A 17,338-nucleotide genomic window follows, 5' to 3' on the forward strand; every position below is an offset into this window, starting at 1 on the left:
AAGAAGTCCTGTCTGATACAAACATTAACTGAAGCCATATGGAAAAGATGTGAAAAACTGCTCTTTTTTGCAGTCAGTGCCAAAGTCAAGACACAAGCAGATTTAGATGCAGCCATTTAATTCCTGTCCCTCATCCCTGACCCTTTGCAGGAGAGTGCTGTCTCCACGGCCTGAGAGGCAAAAGGAGATAGATTTGCTCTTCAGCCAGCCTTGTTCACAGCCTAAAACATAATTGCAAACTGATCTTCATAGACAGTGAAAATTCATATTTCAAGTTTTAAATACAGGCATGTCCTATTCTACTGCTGTACAGTGGTACAGGAAATTTCCGTCAAAGCAGATTGAGCAGCTGGGGTTTGTAACTTACTGAACCACAAAAGTTACACCTTCAGGCCTTAAGTGTTCAGGTCTCATTTTCAAGGATCGTGGTGCCTGGCTGGCAGGTGCCATCACACAGAGATGCTAGCACCAAGGCAGAAAATAAGAAATGACACATCCCCACTGTTTATTTTAAGCCTGATATTTCTGGGAAAAATTGAGAGGAGAGAACAGTCTTTTTGGATAAGAAAACATTGTCGCATTAGTTGGTTTCAAAGTCCAAAAGGACTCCAAATTCAGAGAGTACCTCTTGCTCTGTAGGCAGAAGATACCTTCCCTTCCAGGCTTTTTTCAGTGTGCAGTTAGTTCCCTCCCTGTGGTATCCTGGAGTTTAAGATACACTTTGATGGAGTATATGAAATTCCACTGAAACTTTTAAGATCAGTATCTCTGGCTGTTCTTTCTCTTGATGATGATGTTGTTCCTTGGCCAGGACCTTAGGAAAAGTTGACAGCAATTTTTTTTTGTCTTGTTCATACATAGAATTTCCTGTTTGGAAAGTTATTTCACTGTTTGAGTCTCTTCATGGACTTCTCACAGTCTCTAAAACTGTCTACATATAACAGTTAAATGCATCAAATTTCCCAGGAACTTAATGGTGATTGATAGAGGTGCATTCAGTCATAGTGGCACAAAGTATCTCTACAGACCTGTTTTTGTTGAGAGATAACACTTGAGACAGCCACAATGCATTCTTTACATACTATTCCTAAATTTCAATATTGAAATAAGCATCAGTTGCTTGATATTCACCTTCAGTCTTTAAATGCCTGAAATAGTAGAGAAAAGAGGTGAACACCTTTATTTTGTCCTGATTTGTTCTTGGTGACTTCACTGTTGTTTCCTAACACTTCCCTTGTTTCCAGTCCCTGATTTCTATTTTTTCACATCCCAAAATGTCATATAGTACCTAGTCCATCCTGAAGCAGGTCAAGCTGCAGAAATCAAGTTTTATTTTCAGATGGCCCAATTTCTTTTCATTAACTTGATTAGTCAAGCAAAAAACATCAAGACACATTGCATTTTTATGGATGGATAGAAATTCTCCCTAGATAGGAACGACAACATACACTAATCACATCTATTTTTGGTTGCCAGTAAGCAAACTGAAACTAAGGAGAAAGAAACCCTTAGGAGACTTCTCATAACTACAGGGTCCTTAGAAGTTATAAAATCATTAGATTTGACTGAAAAGTGGTGTGCTTGTCTCCACTAGAAAGAGTATAGGAAAATACAAAGTTAAACCATGGAATTTCCCACTTTCCTGTGGAAGATCTGTAGTGTAATTCTTGAGATCAGCTTCAAACCTTAAGATGTAGCCAGGTATAAAGGCCACAACTTTATAGGCAATATGCAGGTGCATATATTCAGGTGTGATTTTCTTCACAGTATTTCCAAATACGCATATATGCAGCATTCATTGCTTTAAAATTATTTGTCTTCAGGGGGATGAAGCGGGGCAGTTTTTCTGCTGTCATCCAACCCAAGTACATTCCTTTTCAGGAAAGAACTGTTAAATAAGACCAGTCCAGAACAGTGCTTCAATGCCAAAGTCTGCTTGCTTGTTTCCTGGAAAACACACAAGGATAAGGACCATTTGTTAAGCACTTGTTCTCATTCCTGTGTACTTGCCTATTGTTCCATTGTGCATATAGCACACAGCTTCCTAAGATGTACATTAAATGGTTGAATAATATTAAAGAGCTTTCATGTGTCTAGTTGAAAGATCTTTCTCCCCAAGAGTATTTATTTTGTAATCTATAGAATTCTTCATCTGATAGCTGTTTGTGTGTTTCTGTTTTGTCACTGTAATAAAATTCCTTTTCAGGATCGCATTGTATCAATGACACTTGATAAGGAATATGATGTAGCTGTGGAAGCCATTCGATTAGTCACGCTAATACTTCAGTGAGTATTTTTCAAAATCTGTATATTCCCTTTGAAAGTTACCTAAGCCAGGAATATTTAATTGACTTGATTTCTTTGCTTGTGTAAAGAAGTGAATCTGTTACTTTACACTTAGTATGAAGTTGAACTGAATATGTAATAATATGGTCATGAAGCTAAAATAAGATATTCCATCTTGTGGAAATACAACAGGCAAAGTATAAAAATTTATTGATGTATTGAGACTATTAGTGCATCCATTGTTGTGGAAGAATGCCAAAGGGCATTTATGCCTTTTGCCAAGGGCAAAATGATCGTCCTCCCCAAAACAAGTATCTGTGGGTTACATTTGCTAAAATAATTCGAGCAGTAGCTAAGCAAAGATCCAGTGTCAGGAGGTTTGATTACCTGACGCAGCTGAAAAGAGAGTCATCTGGTAAATAAGCTGACAGGGAAAAGATGCTAGCTTCAACATCCTTGTTTGGGTTATGTGGAGGTGGCAGCGGTAGCCTGCAATTTTAAACACTTGGCCGTGCAGGAGGAGACATGCTTCCAGGCCACCAGCTTTTTCTTACAGTGATGCAGTGGCTTCCCTGAGGCAAAGATCCAGTCCAAAGATCATCCCTCACGCTGACTGTTTGAACCAACCTGTCCACAGCAGCGTCATGAGTGAACTGCTGGAGGAGCACTGCTAAGCTTTTATTGTATATTCATTAAAACATACATTAAAGACAATCTGTTTTACAATCACATGCATAGAATTTCTGCATCATACTTTATACCCAGTGGCTCCACTTTGAAGAATGTTTTTGGACATGCAGAATTTGGATGAAAGATTAGACTAGCTTTTCCTCTTAGTAAAGAAATCTGGACTTTATTATTTTTTTATTTATGAGTCACTCTGCTTTACAGCTATTAGACTTGTAATATTAGGAAGAAAGGAAATCTCGTATTGTTACATTTTTAAAGCAAATATAACAAATATGATCACAAATGAGATGTAGAACACATCTATTCCCTACATTATTAGCAATCTTTGGGAACACAGTAAGATTTTTAGGTCAAAAATTGTCCAGTGCACCTTTTTTTTTCCTGTCCTGTTTTCTCTTTGGTTGCATGATGTAAACATAGCTAAATGCACTTAGCACCAGAAGAATATGGGTTACATTGAACATCACAGGGCAATATTCTGGCAGGTAGGAACTCCAAAAAGATGTCATGAACAATCATGATGGGGAATGACCAATTAAAAATTATTTGTAGTATGAAGCCAAATGATGTTTAGAATCCTGATACATAAATGTTTCTGATGAATGCTGACTAAACAAGGAGGGAAATAATATTCCTGTATGCAACAGTGGTGATATTTTGATATCATTGATGGAATATAATTGTTCCATGGCTCATAGCATTTTTCAAGAATACTGCTGAAAAATTGAAGTTTTTCTGAGTTTCAGAAAACTCACACACAAAATCTGCCTTGAGCTCAGAAACTGCAGAAGCCCCGACTATGTCATTTACCCAAGACAAGGGTGAAAGGTGGCTTGTTCTTGTCAATAAATACCTATAGAAAATAAACTTTTCATCTTCTTTCATCCAGCACAGCAGGGTATGATCAGATTCAGTTCCTTGATGTTGAAAATGAAGTCTATATCTAGTCAGCACAATAACCACAGTAAAAGTGTGATGGGCAATTTATTGTATCAGCATTATAGTAATTCTAAATGTACACCATGATTCAATCCTAAAGTGATTATGTGTTGATTTGATTGGTGGATGCACAGTGCTAGTTCTGTGTCCCCATTTTGTGGCGTAATCTGGTTTAGTTTTCTACTGCCTGTGTCTAGAGCATTTCTGTGCCTTCTCCCCTTGCAGAGGCAGTTTTATCCACCTGGCCTGGCCCTTTCAGCAGCTGGAATTGGGAACATTCCTTCTCACTTTCCAGGCCAGCAGAGAGGCACTTCCTGCCCTACAGCACAAAAGAGCACGTGGACTGTCACGTGAAAAGACTTAACTCCTGAGAATGGAGTAGGCCAGGAGGCTGAAGCGGGTTTTCCCAGTCCCAGATTTGAATACGTTAAAAATTAAAAGCTTTGAAAGCAAACAGACATTGCTATAGAAGTAAATAAGTTTAAGCAAGCAATTGTATTTTCCTCATGTAACATTCTAGGTTTTTAATTTAATAATGTTTGATAATCAGTGTTTGGCATCTTGCAATACGTGCATTGTAGTTACTGTGATGGTCTAAGTAATTAAGCAGGGCAAGATTTGTAAGTAGTGGTGACATTTTTTTCATAATTTTTTTGATAGATAGATAGATACAACTGGGAGATGACAATCAGACAAACTTTAAGTCTTACAGGCCCTTTAAATATCTCTGTATTTGGAAATTGAACCAAAGATCCTTGAAGTCAGTGTTCAACTGTTTAGGATTTTGTATGAAGGAAATCAATCTTGTAGCTGTCAAAAGTAAGTTACGGGAGGTGAGAGGATTGAAATTAAACATTTGTTTTAGTTCAGGTGTTACTTTCTGACTCTTTCAGTGGAAGCGAAGAAGCTCTGTCTAATGAAGACTGTGAGAATGTTTATCACTTGGTGTATTCAGCACACCGGCCTGTTGCAGTAGCAGCTGGAGAATTCCTTCACAAAAAGTAGGTTATCAGTTACCCTGGAATAAGACCAGGTTTGTGAATGCTTCCTAGTAGAGGTAAGATCAAAAGGCGAAGAAGTGATAGAGTGAAATATCCCAATTTAGCAAATCAGGTATTTAATTTAAAACACAGACTTATTCTCTTGTTTAAATTCAAGACCTAAAGACTTGAAGAAACTGGATTTACGTTTTCCTTGCTCTAGAATTCAGAAACTTTTCCTGACTCCTCAGGGGCTAAATCTGAAAGGCTGCATAAACCTCTCTGTATTAAAGTTGTTTTAAATCCTGTGATAGTATATATAGGGCCTATACATCCCTGATGGTCTACCTGATATGCAGTCATTATTTTTACAAAGTTTTAAACCAGTTTATTTCAAAATTGGGAACTTGAGAGGTTTTTATGTAGTAATAATTAAGACATTTGTTCCTAAACTTACGGACTTCCCCTAAAAATACATTACACCGTGGTTACCTCTTTCATGTACCAACTACGCCAAAGGAAATGAGCTAGCTTTTCCATGGATGTGAATCATACTGCATCAGTAACTATGACCAGGACATTGCCACATCATAGTAGTTAACTGTTTCACCTTAGTGTTTGCAGTTAAAAGTCTTTTAGCAGTAGTTTTCTTTTTTCCCCTCATGGGTTGTGACATTAGAGTTCTTTAATATATCAGAATGAGGGTTATATAACTTTTCATGCCAAGATACACAACAGAAAAAAATAACGTAAAAACATCAGTTTTCCTTTGCCAGTGTTCTAATTTTCTGTGGTTTATTAGTGATTTAAAAGTCCACACTGTAATTGTAAGCTCTTGTTGGTGGATTTTTGGAGTTCCATCTATGTGATCAGGCATTATCTTTTTCAAGGAGTTAATTTACAAAATTCAGTTACATTTAGTTTCCTACATGATGTTTTAGGAAATGGTTAGGTTCTTTTTAAAAATATATACTGAAATTCCTTTGTTAATCAACATGTGACAAAATAATTTTGAAAAATGCCTCAAAGGTAAATGAATTTGAAGACATATCTGCACTTCAGTGTACTTAGTGTAAAGACAAAACTTTATCCTAACTTTTCTTTACACGAGATACTATGCTGTGTTCTATAAATGTCTCTCAAGGTAAACAGCATTGAGAGAAGATTGTCCTGTTCCTAACACTCAATTTCTCTTGGTATCTGCTAACACATAAGAGCTGGTGCTCCATTTTAAATAAGTTACAATCTGCTTGAGGCGTTTGATGTGGGATTTATCTCACCTAATTTTATACATTTAAATATCACCTTCTATGTGTAAGCTAGTCATTAGAATTTCTCTCTGTAGTTAGCAAAGGAAAGCAACTAATAGAGAGGATCACTGACTCAACCCTGAGGTGGATGTTTTAAGATATTTCAGCACCTGCAGAGGTGCTTATTTCTTATCTGTTAAGATAGGCAGGGGGGGAAAGGTGATGTCTTTAACTAAAATATGTTTGCATGTAACTCATCCTTCTCTTTTCAGTGAATTACAGTAGTGAAATCAGAATACTGTGTTTCACATTTCTAATTTCTTTGTGACTGTGGTTTCAATGTAAAAGCAAGGAACAGTTTTCAAACTTCTCAAAGTAAAACAATCATTGCTGTAACTGTAATGTAGACACATCTGAGATCTCTTTAAGCTAGCAAATTTGAGCATCGAGAGTAGTTTGGAATTAGCCATGCATCAGGGAACTCAATGCAGAATGTATAATTTACCTGAAAAAAAAGGCCAAATAATTGACTGGCAGCTTGCTTTATCCTTTATGCTGCTACTGGTACCTGAGGTTGTTTTTTTAATGGGATGTCAAGTTTGTTTATACCAGATCCCAGTCAGCATGACCACAGTGGAGATACAACCTTAGTTCTTAAGACACTAGTAGAATAAGTGCTACCACCATTGTAAGACTTGATATGTTAAAAATGCAAAACTATACAATTTATGCAAATATGTAAAACTGTGCAAAATCTTTCGATATAAATATGTTTTGGAGAGCTTTTTCCTGTGTGAAATTCTTCCAGCCCTGTGAACTTGAAGACTCTGAAGATAAATTCATCTCTTCAGACAGGCAGAGGTCTTTCCCTTGAAAGAAATAGCTTGAGATACTTTCAGTATGTTTTATGAACAAATCTACTATATCAAGAATGAATGCTCATCATATTATTGCAGAAGTCAGATTTGTTTTGATAAACATGATAGCTTCTTTTGCTTATTTTTAGACTGTTCAGCAGACATGATCCCCAAGCTGAAGAGGCTCTAGCAAAGAGGAGGGGGCGAAATAGTCCAAATGGAAACCTTATTAGAATGTTGGTTCTTTTCTTTCTTGAAAGTGAGGTAAAAAATTCATTTTTAACCTTTACATGTTTAATAAAACCTGGAACTTAAGTAGTGATTTATCAACATACAGTAACACAAGTTGTCTTTCTTTTCTTTGTTTTCATAACTTCAGAAATACTGTATGCCTTTTACCCTGCCCCCCATTTCCTTGTCCATCAAGCAAATTCAACTCAATCTTCTTCATGGTTTATTTTGCTCTTGCATGTCCCCACTGTACTCAGTACTGCATTGCTGGTAGTATGGTGGGTACCAGGATTCATTTCTACACAGAAACATAACTGGTTCTTTTTTTAAGATAACCATGTAAGGAGTATACCCCTGGAAGTTAGTCTTTATGGAGTAAAATCCTGTGAACCAGAAAGGAACAAAAACTACATAATATCTCAAATTATGATTAGAATCATAGAATAATTCAGAGTGGAAAGGACCTGAGGGTTATTAGCTCAAAGTATAGTCAGCTGTGAGATTAGATGAGGTTGTTCAGGGCTTTATGAAGTTGCATCTTGAAAACATCGGAGGATGGAGACTGCAAGCATACATACGATGACATTAAGTGTTTGATGAATACATTCAAGATGAGAAGTGCCTGTAGTTTATGTCTGTAGAGATAGCATATATGGGAAATTTTATGGTAGGCATACTAATAGTAATTTAGGTGGGGAATGGCAATGGAGTGGAGGAAAACTTGAGAAGATAAACTATCAGGTACAGGATGCTCTGAAGATAGAGGGAGAAAGGTTTAAAAATGATACATTTGATTTGGTAATAAATAGGTGGCAAAGGAAGACTGAAAGAAAGGAATGACAGAAATGTTTCTCTAACATTCTACAGAAGGGAGGGTAATATATTTTGTGTAAAAAGCGAAAGGAAAGGTATTGCAATTGGGTATTTTAATTGTTAGGAAGCCTTGAACAAGAGACTTGACTGTGAGGATGAAAAGAAACACAATCAGAGATGCTGAGAAGGAAGGATAACATTTAGGTACAGTGTTAATGTTAACATTTTTTAGAAACACCTTATAAACCTACAAGTTAAATCTGGATGAAATGTCACTGCCTGTGTGAGCCTTCAATCTGCTATCTGAATGTATTTGTATTTCCAGCTTCTTAAAAACTTAGATTGTAATAGGTCATTGTATTTTCTGGTGAAAATACCTTAAATCTGAGTGCATGTGATTGGGAGTTACCTAGCGTTAAGCTTGTCTATCCTTCTGAGGAGAAAAGAAACTCAGCTTTGCTCCCAAAGCTATGATCAGCAAAGTGCCTTCCCATGCAAGCCATATGCTGCTCCCCAAGATCGCTTCTCTCTCAGGGCCAGTTTTTGCTATTGCTGTTTTTGAGAGAGTTGCTAGAAACAAAGTAGAATATTATGACTCCCATTTTAATAAAGAATTAGAGAATTGGGAGTTTCCATCTGCATAGAACTAGAAGATGTAAGCACTGCAGTCTGAGAGGGGGCGTTCAGAAGAGGGAACAGGTAAACTTGTGACAAGCATCAGTAAGCTCTGTGACACATAACATTTTGCCCAAAGCTGTCAGAAACAGAAGAGTAGGTAAAGGTACTGACACCGCCTTCCTTACGCTCTTAGATGTTTTCCAGTTAAGGAATTAGTCCCATGTCTGGCAAGCAAATCAGAACTGCATATTGCGCTTATTACTTTTTGATAGTGGTTAAAGATCAGTTTATAAACCAGTAGAAGCCTATGGATTATTTTTCTCACTTTACAACAGTTGTGTTAATTCACATAAAAACATTTTTTGCAGTTAAAGTTAGTGTTAATTCTGTACCCCCTGAAATCAGTAAGATTTCTGCTACTGTTTTCTGAGCATGTATGAAAAATAAATGCTTGTTCGAAACAAATATATTACAACTCTCTCTTAGTCTCATGTCTCATCATCTCTCCTTTTTATAATGCAGTAAGAAAGTGAGGAAAGGTAAGTTTACGGCTTCTAGGTCAAAACTCTGAGATTTCCTGCCCCCTCCCCCCCCCCCCCCCCGAAACAAGCTGCTTTATGGAAAAGAAGCTCAATTTGTTTTTATTCCATTTTCCATTAAAACATATCCCCATTGTAATGCAGTTGTACCATTCAGTTTGAAGAAGACCTTCCAGAGTTAGTTTCAAGCTGAATTTTCTTTCCAACTAATGTAAGAGTACATGCCCAGGACACTCTCTGTGGCCAAATGATAGTGAAAGTTGACGAACTGCTGCTTGTACCAGAACGCTGTACTGATGGTTGCTTTGGATTTTCTAGTTGCATGAACATGCAGCCTATTTGGTGGACAGTTTGTGGGAGAGCTCTCAAGAACTGTTGAAAGACTGGGAATGTATGACAGAATTGCTCTTGGAGGAACCAGTCCAAGGAGAAGAAGGTAGTTGTTTAACCTCTATACTTTATTGATATTGCACAATATTGTTAATTATTCCTTAAAAAGATGTTTCACTGTGGGTGATAGAGGTATTTATGTTGTGGTTTGTTTAGAAAGCATATTTGAAGAAGATTTTAGTTTAATCCATTTTTAATGCACTTTGCTTCAGAAGCAGCATTTTTGTACTCTGTTTTTCATCTTGTGAAGTCTGTTGTACTGTGATTCCCTAATATTAAAGGCTAGGACTACTTCTTGTCTGCATGTTTAAATAACTAGTATATACATGAACATTTCAATAAATTAAATAGCTAATACAATTTTGAATAAACAAGCCCTTCAAGTGGTGTTAATTAAATATGGGGCTTTTCCAGACAATGTTAAAACCTAATGAATTCTCAAGAGGAAAAAAATAAGGGGATTCTTTTGCCATTAGTTTCAAATCTCCTTTGGCTAATAATAGATCTGTGTGCACAAGGTAGCCAGGGAGGTTGGTGGCAAAGATTCCCTAATGGTAATGAGTGTCATTCAAGATTCTTTATAATCCTTCAGGATTATCCTGCTTCAGGGACCTTCGCAGGGGTTAGGTGGTTGAAAAACTGATGTACTCTTACTGCTTCCTAGCATGATGTGCTGATCATCTCCATGTTTAAAAATCTGACCTTTTGGTATCCACCTGCTACAATTGTGGTATTTATATGGTAATTTCCTTAGGAAATTAGGCACTTTGGTTCTTTGTTTCTGTGTAGCCTAGTGGGGTTTGATCCTCTAGATGTGACCCGAACTACTTCCCAAAGAATAGAAATAATACTTCATGACAGTGAGAATATTTTATAAGGAAGTGACAGTGAACAGTCAGTCATTTTCTGTCCTCCATGACACTCTTTATTTTGTAGATCTTGGTTATATTCCCCTTCATTCATCCTTTTTCCAGGCTATGTTTCTCTGGACTTCTTTCAGTTCTGCCGTATCCATTTTGAGATTATATGAATGGTAATTCAAAGAGCAAGCAAGAAAGCCTTGGTTTTATAAATGGGACAAAATGACATTATCTCTGTTGTTCTCTGTTCCCTGTGTTTTACAACTGCATTCACAGATTTGTCGTCTTTAAGATGTCTTGCACACACATCAGAACTGATGTTACTTGTTCTTTTCCCTCCATAGCAATGTCTGACCGGCAGGAGAGTGCTCTTATTGAGTTGATGGTGTGTACAATCAGACAAGCTGCTGAAGCACATCCTCCAGTAGGCAGAGGCACTGGCAAGAGAGTAAGTGGTACTGCAATAGGTAGCTCAGACCTGTGTGTGTTACTATAGTAACATAAAATATTTGTCTACAATGCAAATTTTGACACTTTTAAATTAGATTTTTATAATTGGTGTTTCCTGTTTCATGTGAACATTTTTGAAGAAAAATAGTGGAAATTCTATTTCTGGACATGTTTGGTTTTTTGTTTGTTTGTTTCATTTTGGGTTTTGCTTTGCCAAGTTAGGTAATATAAATTTACAGCATGAAAATCTTTTTTTTAATTTTTTTTTTAGATGTTCTTTTCATCATACCCCTGGCTTACACTTGTAATGTACCCACGTCTACAGCTCTTAATATTAAGTCTAGATTAGAATTGAAAGTGTAGAGCTCGGGAGCAGAACAAGATTACCTCTGACTATCTTCCATAAAAAGGAATGTGCTGCTAATATGGACGTTAAATTTGCAGAAAAAAACAACTGTATATTCATCCTGAGAGTAGTTAAGCACTGGAACAGAAGCTGAGAGTTTGTACAGTTTCCATGCTTGGCAGTTTTCAAGACCTGACTGGACAAAGCCCTGAGCACCCCGATCTGAGCCCTGAGCTGACTCTGCTTTGAGCAGGAGGGGTGGGACTGGGACCAACCTGAATGCATCTGTGGTTTTATGTATCCATCCTCTTTGGCCTCTTCCACTGAGTGCCCTAAAAATTTAAGAATTTGACATTCTGGCTGTATTGCAATCTAGCTGCCTCTTTCATTTATTTTGTAGTAATTGTTTGGGGATCAGTGGAATTCCATGCCTAAGGCTGGACATGCACTTCTAAGCATTTCAGTATAAGTTACAAGGTCAGGGTAATCAACAGGCTTTCAACTGTATTCTCCATAAATACAGCATCCACATTTCAAAAGTCTCTCAGCTTCCCAAACGTATTTCCTTGATTTTTGGTAGTCCCCCTCTTATTTAGGTTACACTAAAATGAAATAAACCCATGTGAACATTTGGTGCTTCTGTTAGGTTCTGTTCTGAATAATCGTAACTAGTTTATTAAAGAAAGCCACAGACTTAGTGAAGGTGAAATCTGGAGATAGACTTAGCATTCTTTATTGCTAAACTAAAGGCAGTTACTTTAGCTTCTTAATTTTTATGTGCCAAAAGCAGATTAGCCTCATGTCCAGAAACAGCATCCCAGGAAAAGCTCCAAGAAACCATCAATTTAAACATGTTTTATGTACCTTAATTTATAAAGCATATTCTAAGAAATTCCTAATTCATTAAAATATTTCAGGGGTGAGGGGGGCTATGAAAGCGCTTACTCAAATTTACACGAGCATGTATTACCCTGTGTTACCAAAACTGTATTGTAAGCACATCTTAGCTGTGTTTTGTCTCTAGCTGCAAACCGTTCTAGCAGACAAAGCAACCTTTAAATTTAACAAAAATTTCATGTTTGTATTTTCTGTTTGGAGCACCAAATAATGTCACTATTAGCTTTCCGGGTATGTTTTCTATCTCAAGAGGTCTACAGTTCAGTTCACTTAAGTTCAGCAAGTTGCTTAGTCTTAGATTTTTTCAATGTCTGTATTTCTTCAAAGCTAAAGAAAACACTTCAATAAAATAAATTTCACCTTCTGAAGGATGATCAAGAGAGCCTCAAGATCATCCTAGGGACCTAGATTAATAGCACCACTGAACAGCAATATTTGGTCACTAGAATATGACTGGGTTGTTAGGGGGTGGCAGCCTGACTTGCTAGCTGTATTTGTGTTGCCTTCTGATGAGCTAGCAGCTTTTGCTGGCACGGTGCTGCACTGCAAGTTGGTACAGGAATTGCGGTTGCTGCTGTATGTATCCAGCTGTCTGCCATGTACTATGGAAGTGGTTTCTTACCCTGGTTACAAATCTGTTCCCCATCACTTCCATGGTTGTTTTGGATTCCTGTTGACACAATAGGTTACCTGTCATCCAAGCACATGTTTTGTTTCCAGCTGTTCCTCCTCACTTACAGAGAGATGTAGGTATGACATTTAGCTTTTGCTTCTTTTCAGTTAGATCATGAGTTGTGGGATGGTAACTGCAGGGACCTCTGACTTGTCAGTAGAGGTTTGTCATGTTCTCACGATCTCGCTAGCATATTCTCTGAGTTGAAATGGGAGCAGATTTCTAATTATGCACTCACCTTCTTGTGAAATAGTTTCTTCTCTGACTTTAGCTTGTAACCCTTCTTGTGCAGTCTGGCAGCTTTGCTATACATAAATCATTAGGTAACTTGAGTATTTTATTATCATTATTTGTTTTCAAAAGTACTCTCTCCTTTTCTGAAGGCAAGAAGCCAGATCTAAGCTTTTATGAAGCATGCTGTTTTGATTATTGTCTCTCTATTCACTGTTTCAAGGTGGTTTTGCTATGACAGCATTAGTAGCTTCAGTATGTCACTGAAATTTGTAAATGAGTTCTGTGAACTTGGATGTATGTTCTCACTGAGAATTGCATTCCAGTTTAGAGATGAGGCCATAAATCTGCTAATGAAAATCACTGTTACAGTGTGGTTTGGTTTTGGTTTTCTTAATTATATTTCAGTTCGCCCTGAGGTCTTACATTAACACTTTGTTTAATGTGTGAAAGCCAGAGCTCAATTCACTTGGAAGCAATAGCAAAACTTCCACTGACTTGGGTTATATTTGAATTTCAATCCTAAAAAAATGTTGATGTGTCGAGACAATATCATGCTGGATGATATGATATTTTCCGTTTCGATCACGGCTTCTTAGGACACATGGTCCTCCCATTTAATCACTTTTCAGTCCAAGTATGTTTGAGTATTTTATTCCCTCCTCTTTTGATTTATTAAAAATACACTTGCATGGATTTTTGTTTGTAATACAAACTTTAGAAAAATTAATGAATGCTATATGCAGAAATTGTATTTACTTTAGTTATTTTTGATCACTTGCAGGTCTTGACAGCGAAAGAAAGAAAAACTCAGATAGATGACAGAAATAAATTGACTGAGCATTTCATTATTGCACTTCCTATGTTGCTATCAAAGGTACATTTTTCAACAAAATAAATCTCTCGCTGGTATTTACAACTGTCTTTAAACTTTTTCATTCTGTAGTGTAGGTGTTTATTTTTAATTCACTATTTTTTTGTTTTGTTTCAATGATGTTTTAGTATTCTGCTGATGCCGAGAAGGTTGCAAATCTCCTGCAAATCCCTCAGTATTTTGATCTGGAAATCTATAGCACGGGCAGAATGGAAAAGGTATAGTACATTGGGCAAGAAGTCTGATTGCTTTCAAGTACCTAATTACTATTCTAGTCACACAGTGCCTTCATTCAGCATATTAGTAATATAACCTTGATTTGGTGTATTCTTCAAATGACTTTTTCTTTGAGTTTCGTTGTTCAGGTAAGGTGAAAGCTGAACTTCTTTTCTGATCTACAGCATCTGGATGCCTTACTGAAACAGATTAAGTTTGTTGTGGAAAAGCATGTGGAATCAGATGTTCTCGAAGCCTGCAGCAAAACCTACAGCATACTCTGTAGTGAAGAATATACAATCCAGAACAGAGTTGACATAGCCCACAGTCAACTTATTGATGAATTTGTGGATCGATTCAACCATTCTGTAGAGGATCTGCTGCAGGAGGTTTGTTTTCTTAAAATGAATTTATTTAGACTACCTAAAATACGCTATGATAAACTGCAGAAAAACATTCTTACCAAGTCATGAAATTACCCATCTGAAGACGTAGCGCAGCAGCAACTATTTCATAATTATTTGGAGCTATTTCTCCGTGTAGAAAATCCCTTGAACTAGCCATTAAGTCTGCAAAGCATTGATGCTGTAAAACAAAGACCACGGGACAATCCTGCTTCTGAAAATTTAGTCTAGTATTTAAACAGTCCACGTAAGAAATTAAATGGATGAATGGGTGAAAGCTGATGAAAAATGCTGAGAATGGTGCATTTACATTAATGCTTGTGGTGATTGCAGTAGTCCCAAATGGATAGGCAGGCAGCAGAATCAAGGTTGGATTATGTCTTGAATGGAAGAGAGGATTTAGTAGAATAATTATAATGGCATATTGAAAGAGCTCTGGAAAGAATGAAATAAAGATACAGGTCTGAAACCTGAAGGTACCTGGGATTTACTTATAAGAATTTATCCTTCAAAATGCATAAGACAGAATACATTCAATAAGAATAGAAACCTTACTCAATTTTCTTGCTTTACATCAATTTAACTTTGTGTAGCACCACTTAATTTGTTGTAATTCTTATGCTTTTTAAACATAATTTAAGGGCTGCATAGAATTTTTTCTTCACTTCTAGCCATGCACTGCGCTGTGGCAGATACATTTAATTTTTTATGTACATTTATAGAAAGTTAAGCTAAAGTCTCTATTTTAGAATTGCATATTAAAGAAAATAAGCTTTTTTCTATCTTTAAGTAGTATGCCGCATACAGGCATACTGTATATATGCCTTGTCACATCGCAGAGTAAATAAAAATTTGTCTGTTGCTGTAGGAATGTACATGAGTAAAAAAGGCAGTGCATGCAGGAAACAGGCACTCCACAACCCAGAGGAGTTAGTGCACCACTGTACGTTCTTTGATAGAATACATTTACTTTGCTGTCTACCTGTCTGCCATTTTATATGTGCTTTCTCAGAAACTTTTGAGCAGAACCTGAAAAGACATTCCAGAATTTGTGCTACATCTCTGCCCATCTGTGTGTGGCAAGGGAATCCTTTCAGCTAATGCCGCATTACATGTCTTAGCCATCTGTTTTAATAGCCATGGATTTTTGAAGATCCTCACCTCTGGCTAACAGGACCAAAAACTCTGAGACAGAAACCTTGGGGAATCTGTTGCTGACTTGGGTAGCAAAAAGGGCAAGGGCTAAAGTTGGACTGCCAGCACAAAGGTCCAGCTTCAGAACCAGCCGAGTTCTCCACACCAGATGCCCAGCAACTGATCACCATAAATAGTGGCCTTCACTGTTTCCATTGGTACCCACTGACAGAGGTTTAGGAACTCTGGTGAGGTCCTCACATTTTTCACTATCCACACATCCAACACCAAGGTTCAGTCTGGCTCTATATGCAGGGACAAATCTCCTATGTTGTTTCTCCAAACCTGGCTCTTGGAGAATCTTCAGTTTATGTCTCCACAGCCAAGCTCAGATCAGCAAAAAGCATCTCATTCACACTGTCTTGCCTCGAGATGGAAGAAAGTGCCTATGGGTTTTTTCAAGAATCACACCAAGAAGCAAGTGGAATCCCAGTTCTTTGACACTGACTTGCCATTTCTGTTACACTGTCTTGTCGTAAGTCATTATGAAAATGTCTCCTTTCAGCTTTTTCTTATAGTTTTATCTTGGAACTTCTCCAAAGCGAATGCCATGTTTGTTCTCTCTGGAGACAGTTGTGTAACAGCCAGTGTAACAAACAGAAATTAGGTCTGTCTGAGGACATGCAACTTTTTTGGAAGAGCCCCCTTGAAGTTTCCACACTGTTCAGTTGTATAGATGTTATTAATCCGTGGATCCATTCAGGGATTCAGAGGTGGCATTCTGTTCCCTGGATAGTTTCACCCAAGAAAAGATCCACTCACCATTTTATTAGTATTGCTGAGACACCCACAGATAATTTTTTCAACCATGATCCCAAACTCAGTTAGCAAATACAGGAACACTGAGATTCCTCCTGCTGTACAGCAGCTGCTCTTTCTCTGACTTACCCATTCTCTTCCACACAGCAGCTCTGAAGAGGAGTCGAGACAAGAACCAGTCCTCTAGTTCTGTCAGCTCCTTTTCTGTCATCCACATATGGAAGCCAGCAGTGCAGTTAGTGTTGAGTTTGGTTTACTATAGCATCAGTCCTCTTGTTCTTGGATTCTCTGATCTGAGGAGATCCAGTGCTGTCCTTCCCTTTGCTACCTCGCAGTCCCTAGCTGTATATTTTCAGAAGCCCTTCTTAGGGAGTCCTCTTCCACAGTCAGTGTGGTCTCTGGGCCTCAAAGAACCACATGCCAATACTGCAAGCAGTAAAGATGAAAGGAGATTGGAAATCTACCTCTCTTCCACCCCCAGCCCACATTTCAGATCAGTTATGCCAGCAAAGCATTTAGGTCCAGCTGTTTTAGACTAGGGATACATGAATGTTGAGAGAGTTCAGAAAACACACTCCATATTTTAGGTACACTGTACGGGTCTGCAGGCCTGTCCTCTGCCTTTCTGACACTGCTTGAAAGATCCCTCCTGCCTCACCTTTTGCCCAAAGGGAATCAGGTGAGAGCAATGAGATTCTGGGATTCATAAATGACTTCCCACCAGTCTTCTCAGGAGGAATGAACTAGGAGAGAAGAACATTTTCCTGCAATTTTCCTTTATTACTAACTGCTGTTGAATCAGGAAGCTAGTAACTGCTTCTTCCCACGCAATTTCCCTTCA

At 37.7% G+C, this 17,338-nt stretch overlaps 1 protein-coding gene across 2 annotated transcripts in view; it reads left to right on the top strand.

Annotated features, from left to right (window-relative positions):
• The window catches only part of STAG1 (STAG1 cohesin complex component), a 200,267-nt gene that overhangs the window by 136,585 nt on the left and 46,344 nt on the right, over positions 1-17,338 (top strand). For both annotated transcript variants that reach the window (XM_076341726.1, XM_076341727.1), the window contains 8 exons: positions 2,207-2,286; positions 4,809-4,916; positions 7,152-7,266; positions 9,522-9,639; positions 10,798-10,901; positions 13,835-13,927; positions 14,053-14,142; positions 14,326-14,529. In XM_076341726.1, the coding sequence (XP_076197841.1) occupies positions 2,207-2,286; positions 4,809-4,916; positions 7,152-7,266; positions 9,522-9,639; positions 10,798-10,901; positions 13,835-13,927; positions 14,053-14,142; positions 14,326-14,529 (912 nt within the window). The remainder of the gene's footprint in view (positions 1-2,206; positions 2,287-4,808; positions 4,917-7,151; positions 7,267-9,521; positions 9,640-10,797; positions 10,902-13,834; positions 13,928-14,052; positions 14,143-14,325; positions 14,530-17,338) is intronic.

Source organism: Aptenodytes patagonicus, chromosome 6 (genome assembly GCF_965638725.1).
Source record: "Aptenodytes patagonicus chromosome 6, bAptPat1.pri.cur, whole genome shotgun sequence".
Taxonomy (NCBI): Eukaryota; Metazoa; Chordata; class Aves; order Sphenisciformes; family Spheniscidae; genus Aptenodytes; species Aptenodytes patagonicus.